At 37.6% G+C, this 13,771-nt stretch overlaps 1 protein-coding gene across 3 annotated transcripts in view; it reads right to left on the bottom strand.

Annotated features, from left to right (window-relative positions):
• Nucleotides 1–13,771, bottom strand: part of FAM13B (family with sequence similarity 13 member B) — a 61,803-nt gene that overhangs the window by 23,537 nt on the left and 24,495 nt on the right. For 2 of the 3 annotated variants that reach the window (XR_011558016.1, XM_070739193.1), the window contains exons 10-15: nucleotides 13,372–13,498; nucleotides 9,673–9,737; nucleotides 7,405–7,459; nucleotides 4,682–4,829; nucleotides 2,235–2,300; nucleotides 836–1,043 (exon numbers count right to left, since the gene is read on the bottom strand). Coding sequence is in view for 2 of the 3 variants with exons in the window: in XM_070739193.1 (XP_070595294.1) it covers nucleotides 836–1,043; nucleotides 2,235–2,300; nucleotides 4,682–4,829; nucleotides 7,405–7,459; nucleotides 9,673–9,737; nucleotides 13,372–13,498 (669 nt within the window). In the remaining variant the exon portion in view is untranslated. The remainder of the gene's footprint in view (nucleotides 1–835; nucleotides 1,044–2,234; nucleotides 2,301–4,681; nucleotides 4,830–7,404; nucleotides 7,460–9,672; nucleotides 9,738–13,371; nucleotides 13,499–13,771) is intronic. The other variant, XM_070739194.1, reaches the window with a different exon arrangement.

Here is a 13,771-nt window from a genome sequence, read left to right as displayed (position 1 = left end):
TATAAGCCATTAAGTCGATCAACTGCTTTCTATAAAAATCCAGACTAAAATATGTAACCAGGGCTATCTAGCCTCCACTATACAATGATTACAATAAATGAAGGGAAACCCACTATTGGGGTGCAATTTTTTTTCTTTAGCCACTGTTACTATTAAAAATGTTTCTTAATCCATTGTTCTGAAACTTGGACTCTGGAATCATAATTAGCAGATCTTGGTGACATCCCTTCAAGTATGAAAACTACAACTGTATCTTCATTTATTATTATTAGATCTTAAGATTTCAATCTCTCTTCATATGACATTAGCTCTAGTTCTCTAATAATGCCAATGATCTTTGAACCTGTTCCAATTTGCCTGGTTTTTAAAGTGTGATACCACAAACCCAACATATTACATAGATTGTAAAATTAGGTCTGGTCAAATGGTAACTTTCTTAACAATTGCTTAGTGACCAAAGTTCTGGCCCCAATTCTGGACATAAGTAACTTTTTTGCAGCTAGGAAATATGTTTCCAAAGTATTAAAATAATAGAATCATAGTAGTTATATACTCTCCCTTTTTTTTGCTGCAGAGATGACTTTTGAGAAAAAGCTAACATATGTTTGAAGGAGTTTGAACTTGCTTTATTTACTCAGAGGATTTCTAGAAAGATAACACAAAACCAAAAGGTCTTACAAGGTTATAGAAAACAAAGAATTACATGACACTAACATGTTAGAGTTAAAGGTGAAAAGGGTGAAAAAAGTTAAAGGTGAAAAATTCTATATCCTAATATCAATCATTAACAGTTTTTTCTTATGAACTGTATCTGCGAAATACGTTAACTACTTACCTAACAAAAGGAAGGGCTTTAGATGAAGAATCTATTTTTTCTGGATCATGCAGGAAACGCTGACTTTGCCCAAAATCCAAACTCCGGTGTGCCAGTATGGGATGACTATCTAATTCCAGAGGATGATTCATTCTTCCAGCTTGTGGAGAAAGCTGAGCTTCTCCAGATTCATTATCTTCCTGCCAAGATTTAAAAGCAGGAAATGGCTCTAGAAGGAAATAAAAAACAAATGGCACTGGGATATTAGAAGACTGCAGGGAAAACATTGCAAATTCACAATGTGACTAAAATAAATAATGAAATGCACTGGAAAGCTACACGCCAAAGCAAAGAAAAAGAAAATAGGCCCAATACACTTAAGACGTATACAACAATCTTCCAATAAGTGTATGCCCCTAACATATTTTATTAGATAGTCATCATGCATTAATGTATAAAACTCTACCATGTTGTACACTAAATATGTACCATGTGCATTTTGATTATGTGCTTTAAACCATATGAACAGGTAATTTTTGTCCAAAACAACAGAAAGCACGGTAAATTCCTTCAAATGCAACAGTGTGCATCAATATATTTACATAAAGATTTCAGATAACGTAATACAAAAGACTTGACTCCTTCATATATTGATATTGAGGAATAATTATTCCATTGAAGGATCACTGATTGTTTGTGAAGAAAGAAAATAAATAGTATTACTATTGCATATAAAAGTTATAAATAATGTTTAAAATGTGTTTGTGAAATAATTTGTGGCTCTTCTAAGAAATCTGAAATATTAGAATAATCCAAGAAAGAAAATCTTGTTATTGTCCCTCAAAAATAACATGTGTGTATGTGTGTGTACTAATATTAATACACACAGAGAGACATATTCTCACTCTATCTCTTTATTTATAAACACAGAAATAGAATGACATAAAATACTATGTTTTGTTTTTCCAGTGAAAATCTTATATCAGAAAGATAGTTTTGAACAATACAGTGACAAGACAATATGATGTTGATTAACCCACTTATACCTGCTTCCCACCAAATCTCAAAATATATTTTAAAGAATCCCTTGTTTAAAATAAAAGTGTCTGGATTACAAAAATGCAAACCAGAAATGATGTCATGGTGTGAATTTATAAAGCTGCTTTATATGGACACTCTTCACTGGTCCTCTATCTGGCAGAGGCTTTCCCAGGTTGTGAGGCAGTCTTTCCTAGTTCTGCTGGCAAAAAACCCAATTAACTGAACATACCAGCATGTCAGCCTGGAACATTAGTATGTATATCACTGAACCAATCATAAGTCATGACTCTTCAGAAGGCAGCAGGTAAAAGGGGCAATTTGAAAGCAACCATAAACCATGAAAGAGGCAGTAACTGAATGTATGGCGAACCATACTTACCCTCCCCTTCTCTCTGTAGATGCATTGTTTTGAAATCAATGAGGGGAAAAGTGATAGGGCATGGCGCTAATAAATGAAAAAAATGGCAAAAAATACTGAAGTGAACACATCGCACAGTTAGAACAAACTATAAATAACACGAAGGTGTACAGCACCACATAGAAAGTCTTCCAATTGATTCTGGGCCAGATCTAAGCAATCTTCTCAAATGAATGGAGCAGTTAAAATGTGCCCAATACCATTCAAGATTAAGCCCATTATTAATGAAAAGTCTTTCCAGAATGTTCCAGAGGTGACAAACAAAAAAGCCACATGCTTTTCCATATTTAACAAAACACATTTCAAAAAGAAAAATTACACATAGGACAGATTTTGCTCACATATGCTTAAAGATAACAAATCAAAATGCAGAGAAAATTCATGTGCCAATTATTTATGTGTCCAACATATACATTTGTCTGAATTAGCAAGATATGCATTTTTTTAAAAAGAAGTAAATTTCTGATAACACAACAGGTCTGAAAATCACTGAACTCTATCAAGATAGACCTTAATAAATAACATTAATATAAAATAATTCAATCTGATCTGAAAAAGAGAAATGGAGAATCAACAAACCTAGTTCAGGATTCAAAGAGCTTTGCAGAGTACACAGGGACTTTCAGCTTCAACCAATAGTAGCCCCTAATCCTCCCCTTGAAGAAATCCCTACAGTCTGAAGATATTCTTGAGCTGCATTCAATTTTATCACCAGAAGAGAAACAGTTCCATTAACTTTGGAACTGTTAAATGCATTGCATTTATTCGGATCCTGTTTCCAGAGTATGAGGGTCACCCAGAAAGTAATGCACTACATTTCCCCCCCCAGCCTACAGTAATGGTACGAATGCAAAACTTTAGATATACATTACATTATTTGAATTGTCAAGTGTGTGTGTGTGTAAATTTTGCATTTCTTCAGACAGATAGCGTAGCTGCAGCAATGTTTCGAAATGGCATCTGTAAGTGATGTATGTTACAAGCAGCGTGTCATCATTGAATTTCTCACTGTGGAAAAAGAAACTATTGGCAACATTCACAAACGTTTGTGTACAGTTTATGGAGAATCTGCAGTCAACAGAAGTACAGTTAGTCGCTGGGCACAGAGGGTGAGGCCATTACAGTGCAGAAATGTCTTCGTGACCAGAACAAGGAGTGCTACCGAAAAGGCATACACACCCTTGTGTCTCGCTGGAGGAAGGCCACAGAACGGGACAGAGATTATGTGGGAAAATAGGGAGTGTAGAAAAAACATCATTCTTTCTTGTGTGTACATTTTATTGTGTTCAATAAATAATCGTTGAAGAAAAAAATGTGGTGCATTACTTTCTGGGTGACCCTTGTGTATCAACAAATAAAACAAGAAGTTACTGCTGAAACAGAGGGCCTTTTTTTTGACTACCAGCCTTTTTTCTTTTTTCCCATTTTGGAGGCTTTGGAGGCTTTTTGGCCTAATTTTGAGGCTTCTTTCAGCTTGCTTTTGATGCTTTTTGGGCCCTTTTCAGGTCTTTTTTTGACTGATTTTGAGGCGTTTTCTGGCCCATTTCTGGCTTTTTCTGGCCCTTTTTGAGGATTCTTTTGGCCTGTTTTTTTCCAGAAAAAATGGGGCCTCGAAAATAAACCAAAAAAGTGTTAAACATGGGCCAGAAAAAGCATCAATAGCCCCCCAAGCCTAAAAACAGGCTGAAAAAAGCCTCAAAACCACCACAAAAAAAGCCTAAAAATGGGCTGAAAAGGGCTCAAAAATGCCTCCCCCCAAAGCCACCAAAACTAGCCAAAAAAGAAAGGCCTGGAAAAGGCTCCAAAATGGGGCGTGCAGAGGCCAAAAAATGGCCGGCAAGTGGGTGGAGCTTCAGCAATATTCAGTCTATAAGATGCACAGACATTTTCACCCTCTTTTGGAATATTAAAAAGTGTGTCTTGTAGTCTGAAAAATATGGTACATATGTTTTACCCTTAGATTCAGAGGAATGTTAGAACAACCATTATTTCCTATTTGGAAATCACTATACTATTGATCAGTTTGCAAGATAAGCCAAAACTATAATCTTGCACATTGGAGTTTGCTTTAAAGTTATGTATTGTTATCCAGAATTTCACCAATACCTTTACTACAGGAATCAAAGCAAAGAAAGCAAAAATTACTGGCACCTTTCAGGTTCATTCTGACTTCAAGCTGATTAAAACAAATCGTTAACAATTACAGGCAACTTCAACTAACATACATTTAGAAGTTTTTAATTTCCAAAAGCTAACTTTTTATTCTACTGATTCATTTCAATAGACAACTACTAATACCCATTTCAAATATGTTTTATTAAATACAAACAAATGCAAACTTATATTGATCACATATTTGAATTTTCAAAATTAACAAAGTTTTGAAAAACATCAAAATCACGAATTACCTTCCCATTTGTCACCCCCATTCACATGCTTCAAATCAAGATGTGGTAAAGAGGCACACAGTGTTGCTTCAGGAGCATTGTTATTTTTGTTTTTCAATTCCTCTGATTCATTTTTCATATTTTGATCAGAAATGTTGCTAACACAATCCTGTAAATAAATGATACACTATTATAGGGTCTGCAACATCCAGCATACGTGTAAATTTTTGTTGTGGATTTTGAGTTTGAGTTTGAGTTTAATCAGATTTGTATGCCGCCCCTCTCCGCAGACTCAGGGCGGCTCACAGCAACACAATACAAAGTAAAACAAATCTAATATTTAAGTTAATTTAAAAAACACCACAAATTAAAACCAATCATACATACTAGCGTACCATGCATAAATTTTATAAGCCTAAGGGGGGGGAACATATCAATTCCCCCATGTCTGACGACAGAGGTGGGTTTTAAGGAGCTTACGAAAGGCTAGGAGGGTGGGGGCAACTCTGATATCTGGGGGGAGTTGGTTCCAAAGGGTCGGGGCCGCCACAGAGAAGGCTCTTCCCCTGGGTCCCACCAAACGACATTGTTTAGTTGACGGGACCCGGAGAAGGCCAACTCTGTGGGACCTAACTGGTCGCTGGGATTCGTGCGGCAGAAGGCGGTCCCGGAGATATTCTGGTCCAGTGCCATGAAGGGCTTTATAGGTCATAACCAACACTTTGAATTGTGACCGGAAACTGATCGGCAACCAATGCAGACTGCGGAGTGTTGGTGTGACATGGGCATATTTAGGAAAGCCCATGATAGCTCTCGCAGTTGCATTCTGCACGATCTGAAGTTTCCGAACACTTTTCAAAGGTAGCCCCATGTAGAGAGCATTACAGTAGTCGAGCCTTGAGGTGATGAGGGTATGAGTGACTGTGAGCAGTGACTCCCGGTCCAAATAGGGCCGCAACTGGTGCACCAGGCGAACCTGGGCAAACGCCCCCCTCGCCACAGCTGAAAGATGTTTCTCTAATGTGAACTGTGGATCAAGGAGGACGCCCAAGTTGCGAACCCTCTCTGAGGGGGTTAGTGACTCCCCCCCCAGGGTGATGGACGGACAGATGGAATTGTCCTTGGGAGGCAAAACCCACAGCCACTCCGTCTTATCTGGGTTGAGCTTGAGTCTGTTGACACCCATCCAGACCCCAACAGCCTCCAGGCACCGGCACATCACTTCCACTGCTTCGCTGACTGGACAAGGGGTTGAGATGTAAAGCTGGGTATCATCTGCATACTGATGATACCTCACCCCATGCCCTTGGATGATCTCACCCAGCGGTTTCATGTAGATATTAAATAGTAGGGGGGAGAGGACCGACCCCTGAGGCACCCCACAAGGGAGTAACCTAGAGGTCGACCTCTGACCCCCCACTAACACCGACTGCGACCGACCAGAGAGGTAGGAGGAGAACCACTGAAGGACAGTTCCTCCCACTCCCAACCCCTCCAGCCGGCGCAGAAGGATACCATGGTCGATGGTATCGAAAGCCGCTGAGAGGTCAAGAAGCACCAGGACAGAGGATAAACCCCTGTCCCGGGCCCGCCAGAGATCATCCATCAGCGCGACCAAAGCAGTTTCCGTGCTGTAGCCGGGCCTGAATCCTGACTGCTAAGGACCTAGATAATCGGCTTCTTCCAAGGACCGCTGGAGCGCCACCACCTTCTCAACAACCTTCCCCATAAAGGGAAGGTTGGAGACTGGTCGATAGTTATTGAGAATGGCTGGGTCCAGGGAAGGCTTCTTGAGGAGGGGGCGCACAAGTGCCTCCTTGTAGGGATCCGGAAAGGACCCCCTCCCCAAAGAAGCGTTGACAATCTCCTGGACCCAGCTCCATGTCACCTCCTTGCTGGCCGAAACCAGCCAGGAGGGACACGGATCCAGTAAACAGGTGGCGGAACTCACAGCTCCAATGGCCTTGTCCACTTCATCAGGTGTCACCAGATCAAACTCTTCCCAAACAGGTGGACAAGTACATGCCCCAGTCACCTCAACTGACTCGTTGTCAGTCGACTCTGTATTCCAATTAGAGTCGAGGTCCGCTCAGATCCAAGCGATTTTATCAGCGAAAAACGTGTTAAAATCCTCGGCACTACTCTGCAAGGGCTCCCCAACTCCCCCCTGATTAAGAAGGGAGCGGGTCACCCTAAACAGAGCGGCCGGGCGGGATTCCGCTGCTGCAATCAAGGCGGAATGATACGCGCATCTTGCCGCCTTGAGCGCCACTTTGTAAGTCTTAATATGTGCTCTTACAAGTGTTCGATCAGATTTTGTATGTTTTCCTGACTGATAAAAAGAAGGTGAACTACAAGCAAGCAATTAAGTAACTACAAGCAAGCAATTAAGTAAATTAAACTTTTATAGATATATGGAATAGGAACCAGACAACAGAATTTCATTGTAAGTCTTAATATGTGCTCTTACAAGTGTTCGATCGGATTTTGTATGTTTTCCTGACTGATAAAAAGAAGGTGAACTACAAGCAAGCAATTAAGTAACTACAAGCAAGCAATTAAGTAAATTAAACTTTTAAAGATATATGGAATAGGAACAAGACAACAGAATTTCAAATACTACCTATCTGTAAAATTAAAATTAAGATTCATGCAGTTAAAAAGTGAAAGTGGAAATATATTTGTGGATATATATTTAAAATGTGCCTAGATTTGCAAGGGTAAGAAAAAAAGCAAGCGCTCACCAGAATCATGTGTGTCGTCATTTTGCTACTATCATCAAACAATATAAAATCTTGCCTATAAAGGAAGTTAGTGAAGATTATTTCAAAATACTTATGATGACAATTCTTATAGTTTGTCTCAACTCAGTCATATCAGTACAGTTTAAAACAAAATAAACTTAGCTTTTGTCTGATAAACTAGAACAAAGAACTTTATACTTTCAGGGTGCATTCCAAAAGTAATGCAATTTTTTTAAAAGTAATTTATTGAACAGATTTGCACAAACACTTAAAATTCTTCAAAGTACTGTCCTTGGACCTCTACACATTTTTTCCAGCGACTCTGCACCCTGGAAGACATTTTCGGGAATCTCTCACAAGATCTTCATCATGGCTGATTGGATCTCTTCTATGGACAAAAAACAGGTTCCTTTCAGGGCTGCCTTAATCCAAAGGAACAAAAAGAAGTCTGCTGGGGCGACGTCAGGACTATGGGGGGGTAAGGCTGCATTGGCACTTGGTGTTTGGCCAGGAACTCGCGGAATTGTAGCGCATTGTGACAAGGTGCGTTGTCGTGATGGAGTTGCCAGGTAGCGGAGATGTCTTTTCTCGTCCTGATGACTTTTTTTCGGAGTCTTTCCAGCACATCCGTGTAATAGGCAGAGTTATCTGTCTGTCCTTGAGGAACAAACTCCTTATGGACCACTTCTTTACTGTTGAAAAAAACAATGAACATTGTTTTTACTTTTGATTTGCTCATTCTTGCCTTTTTGGGCTTGGGGGACTGGTCGGTGTGCCACTCAGAGCTTTGAAGTTTTGTTTCTGGTTCGTATTCAAAAACCTAGGTTTCATCACCAGTGATGACATTGTCCAAATAATTAGGTTTAATTTCTATATGTTGCAAAAGTTCACTTGAAATTTCCGCTCGGTTGGTCTTTTGGTCGTCTGACAATACCTTGGGCACGAGCTTGGTGCACACTTTCCTCATCGCTAAATCTTCAGTAACAATGCGAAACACAACAGTAGACAACAAGTTCAGTTCATTGGCAACCATCCTGATAATTGAAGGTCAGAGTCCAACAATTGTCGAACACGAGCCACAATGTTGTTGGTTTTGCTGGCTGACGGCTGTCCAGAGCGTTTGCTCATCATGAACCTCTTCCCGACCCCCCTTAAAGGTCTTTAACCACATCGAAACTTGTGAGTAGGACAGAGCAGAGTCCCCTTAAGCCTCACAAATCATTTTGTTAGTCTCCTCAAGAGATTTTTTCAGTTTAGCACAAAACTTAATCGCGTAAAGTTGCTCGATCGTCGATTCCATTTTTTTCGTGACATGGTCAGTGTGCAGAGGTTTACGATAACTGATGTCCTGCTGCTTCCACAGCTTGGAGAGCACTGAGATCAGTTTCACAGCAAAGCTTGGCGTCCCCCCCCCCCAAGTGCTTCGGTCCCACTCTAACCAATAGGAGCGGTGCGGAAAATTCAATTGCATTACTTTTGGAACGCACCCTGTATGATTATCCCCCCTAATCTAGTGATATTAATAATACACACAGAGATAAATACCCCGCTCCCCACAAACACACGTGTCATAGCTAGCAATACATCTGTGTATACAAAGTGGTACTTATGGTTTGTCAATTTAGCTATCATAACAAAGCATAGTGTACAAAAGAAATTATTTGGAAATCATTTAAAAACTTTTCTGATTATGATTTAATAATGAATGGTCCAAAAATCATGACAAACAATGCTAGATATCTTTCTTCTTCATTTATTGAACTAAACCTGAATTTATTGCAAAATACTGTTTTATTTGTTTTGAGAAATTGTAAAGAATCTGGTTTACTTGGTTTTAGGGAATTTTAATCAATAAGCAAGATTTATAAAATAATTTCATAATATTAAAATTATTTGACCCAAAAGAAAGCAGATTGGCTGAGTTGAAGGAGACAGAAGTTTTTAAACAATATTGAATTGTTTTTTTACTTGGTTCTGGGCTTTTTCCTACTCTGAAGGTAACAATCACTAAAACTATGTTAAATTAACCTTTCTGTATCCTGTAACACAAAATAAGATTACAATCCTGGCTCTAATATTATCAACTGACTAAATATACTCAATCCTAAATATCTTAGGTATAGACATTTAATCTGTTCTTCCCGCAACAGATAAGATGTCCTCATACTAAGGAAACCATTTTCGGAAAAACAATTCCTCATAAAGATAACCTTATTAAAAAGTATCTTGCTCAAGACCCAACGTTCTCACGTATATTGCAGTACATACTTATTTCCAAAGGATTCTTTATCTTCACCTCCATCATCACATGGCTTCAACAATATGCCTGCAGCCTAATGGTGAAAACAAAGACCTTAGCATATTAACCACCATTCTGTTTTAAAAAGGAAGAAAGCTGCAACATTCTATGGTTCTAAGAGAATTTAAAATTTATTTAAAACTACTTAGTTACTTTAACTACTGGGAAAAACGTTTGAAGTACCCTGCTGAAGTAGGTTAATGTAGATCAATTTGAGGCCTGAAGATGTAAACAAAATATTAACAACAAGGATTCTGAGGACTTGTCTCACTTATGCAGAATGAGCCATCTGCTGGACTCTAAAAGATACTATTAATCCTTGTTACTAAATAAAGCAGCAACATGGACAGAACATTGCTGGCAGAAAGCACTCATGCCACTAATAAAGACACACAGTTAAAACTGGCTTATCTGTTAAATTGTAATTTAAAAATCTGTATTTAATACGATGAGACAATCACATTCACAGTGATTATTGACTAATCCTTGTGGACAGCTGATAAAAAAAAATACTCAATTCACTGCTAAGCAGTAATAGCACTTCTTAATATAACCTTTCCTCTGTCCCTTGGATCTGAAGATAGCTAAACATACTTCAGATAGTTTTAAAGCATTCACTTTTTTCCTTTTTAAGTAAAGCACATTTTATACCCAGGATATAAAATGAGGGCAGTATTCAGTTCCCAAAGCCCTAACCCAAATGGTGAAAATGTGTCATTTTTAAAATTATTATTTATTTATACATATCATTCACATACATAAGTGCTTTGTGAACAGTGTGTTGTCCAAAAATCATGCAAGAAGTTCTGGAACTGATGTTCCAGATGAAACTTGTTTATTTGGGGTATTGCAACCCCCAAAACATACTGTACCTCTGGTTTGGAGAAATCAAAAAACAAACTTCACACCAAACCATCCTTGAAAAGGGAGAATCTTCAGAAAGTTAGCATGGCTTACTGGAACTGCAAAACAGTCTTAACATTATCCAGAATGCGCTGTCTCTGGAAATTATAAATTTTGCATATCCCTAATATACTTTTTCTATTTCTATGACTTCTATTTCTATGACTTATATCAGAAGCCATTTACTATTATTATAAACTTATTAAATATCTTGGCTCTTTTCATTGGAAGCATTAAAAATGGTTCTGTAACGGTGACTAAAATAACAGTATGGTCTTATTTACATCCATTGCAATGGAAGAAAGGGCAAAATTACTATAAAACACAACTGAAAATAATATACATTCTAATGTTTGCATTTTCCAAAAAGAAAAAAAAACCTTGAAAGAGTACATATAGGATTCTTATTGCAACTACTTTTATTAATATTTGTAATATTCACATAATAGTAGCATGTAATATTATGTAAACCTTAGTAAAAGAAGTTAACAAATGATTCTAATATAAAGATGAATAATTCAGATATGCACTGTTAGGGTAGTATGGTAAGTGAAAATCCCCTACAAAACATGCTAATTTATAATGAGGAGGACTACATTAATAAGTTTCCTACAAAGCTATTATCTTCCTTTGGAAAAAGAGGTAAATTACTAAAAACTGTCATTTTTAAACTTTTTAAAAAACGTTTTTACAATAAAAACTCTTTTTTATCACCCTCTAATTCCTTAATTCAGGGCAACTGGATGGAGCTGAGCATTTACTGGCCAGATGCTCTTCCTGACACCATGCACTGCAGCTTCTCTTTTTCTTTTTTTGCGCCCTAGGAGAGAAACATTTGCTGCTACCTAGGATTGAACTCTCAATCTTCCATTTGGGAGGCAGGCATCTTTACCACTATGCCACCATGCCACTCAAAAGGTTTTCTACTGTGTATTTGCTAATTTTCTTTTAACTTACATTCACTCAGAGGTAGCATTCTTAAAATAAAATTAGGTATTTTGCAATAATCTGGAAGTGTAGCTCTTGAAAGAGAAAGTCACATAGGACAGGGCAAAAATCATATTTTTGCGCAAGCACAAATTCTTTCAGGAAAAAAATAGGCTTGCAGGAACAAAAAAAATGTTTGTTTTGTTCTAACACTGTTTAAGATTTGCAGCAAGTAAGTTGGGATGCTAAACATATATATATATATATCTTCAAACTTGATCTAAACTTTAGCCTTCATTTTGGGTTGGTGGGGATGGTTCCAGACTCGTCAGCTGCTTTAAATTTCTAGGCCTTGGTAAGAGTGTTTCCTGTTACCTTCTCCTTTGATCTTTTTATAAATATATATTGGATATATATATATTGGATGATCAGATTCAAAGGGAAAGAAGTGCTTCAAAACATTCACAGATGTACACACTGCATTTGTCAGCAACACTTTAATATATGTGTGTGTTTTCCAAAGTTACGAAAGGCAGTTATTCACACTCAGGGACACAGCTGCTCTGAGTTGCTGAGAAATGTTATGCAAGTTCCCAGCTCCTAAATATATTTTCCCCTTCAAAACATAAGTGCTGTAGTAAAACTGCAATATTTGGAATTTGCAAGTGTGCACAGGGTATAAAATGGGGATATTCTATTAAATAGACCTGGTAGGTGGGGATTGGAGCAGGGACTGACAAAATGTGGGACAGTAAAAGCTTTCTAGCATTTTTTCCCTATAACAATGAAGGTTTAAATGTAACTTTTGGCTAAGTTATATATATTTCCCAGGGGAAATCATATGTCTCTGCAGAGAAAATAACAAAATTCTCTGATAAAATCCTGAATTGTCCTGAAATGATCTGATACAACTCTGTTTACCCATCATGTTGCCTAGATTATCTTGAAAATACCTTTTATTTTCAATCCAACTAAGTTCTTACAGGAACAAATGTATCAAATTTATGTGTTCTTTTATAGATATTGCACTTGGCTTCTTGTCAGAGTAGAAGGCAAGGAGAAGAATGGCAAAATAAACAGTTTTAATTGGAATTAACTATGTGAATACTTTAGTTAAAAGATTAAAAATAACAGATGAAAAGGTGAAAGAACACAGGGCAAATCATATTTTACCCCAGCGGCACAGAGAGTACAATCTTCTGAGCCAAAAAGGGACGGAAGCTTGAAAGAGTGTCAATCTTGCTAGCATATGGATGGCTTTAAGATAAAGGTTTTAAGAGAAAGATACTGAATTTGATGGACATGTTTAATGCCCAGAAGTGTGGCCTGGATTCATTTTCTGCATAGAGAAAAAGCAATGGCCCTATCTATTGTGCTTGCAGGTGTTCCACATGAATGTCTAAAAGCGAAGTTCTTATAGCTTGGACTACCACTTGCCTTTTCAAGCTGTATTTACAGGTGTGTGGCGCATCTGCCAGTTAAAATTCAGTTTCAAGAGAGAAGACAAACTCTCATCTCATGGCTTGCATGACGTGCCTAACCGACTGCACCCAACTTCCCCACCCAGAGGAAGAATTATGGTCTATAACCATAAAAAATACTTCATTAAAACAGAAGAATACGAGCAGAAGTCTGGAGACTCTCTTATATTGACCAAGAATGGAAAGTGAGGATATTGTTATTATAGCTACTTTACAGCAGGATAACAATATATTTACAAAACAAATATTAATCGTATTCCTTCTGGTTATATTTTAGATTGCACTAAAATATTTTCAGACTACAGTTACAGGAAATAAAACTCAAAATGCATGAAGCATATTTTATGCTACTCTTACCTGATAATTTTCTTTTTCCTCAGATACAGGCTGTACAATTTCACTGTCTAATTTAGTGCAATTCACTGTTTCAGAGCATTCGCCAAGATTCTCATAATCTTTAGTAATATTCTTTTCAGTATCATCCCTAACAAAAGGAACAAGATGCTAAATAATGAATTTTACCTGCATAAAACTATCTGGTTATGGGTTTAGGTTAAGAACTTTAGGCATTTACTGTTTTGGTGATCATAATATTCTGGATTAATGAAATTAGAATGTTTATAAAATGCACAACTACATTCAGAAAAAAAGTACATTCCTAATATTGATTTATAATTGAATAAGATGCTCATAAATGTTATAGCACAAATACATACAACATTCTAATTTGGGGGATAACTAATACTGTTCCTATTGT

The sequence above is a fragment of the Erythrolamprus reginae genome, chromosome 2 (assembly GCF_031021105.1).
Source record: "Erythrolamprus reginae isolate rEryReg1 chromosome 2, rEryReg1.hap1, whole genome shotgun sequence".
Taxonomy (NCBI): Eukaryota; Metazoa; Chordata; class Lepidosauria; order Squamata; family Dipsadidae; genus Erythrolamprus; species Erythrolamprus reginae.
This window is presented reverse-complemented; position numbering and strand designations above follow the sequence as displayed.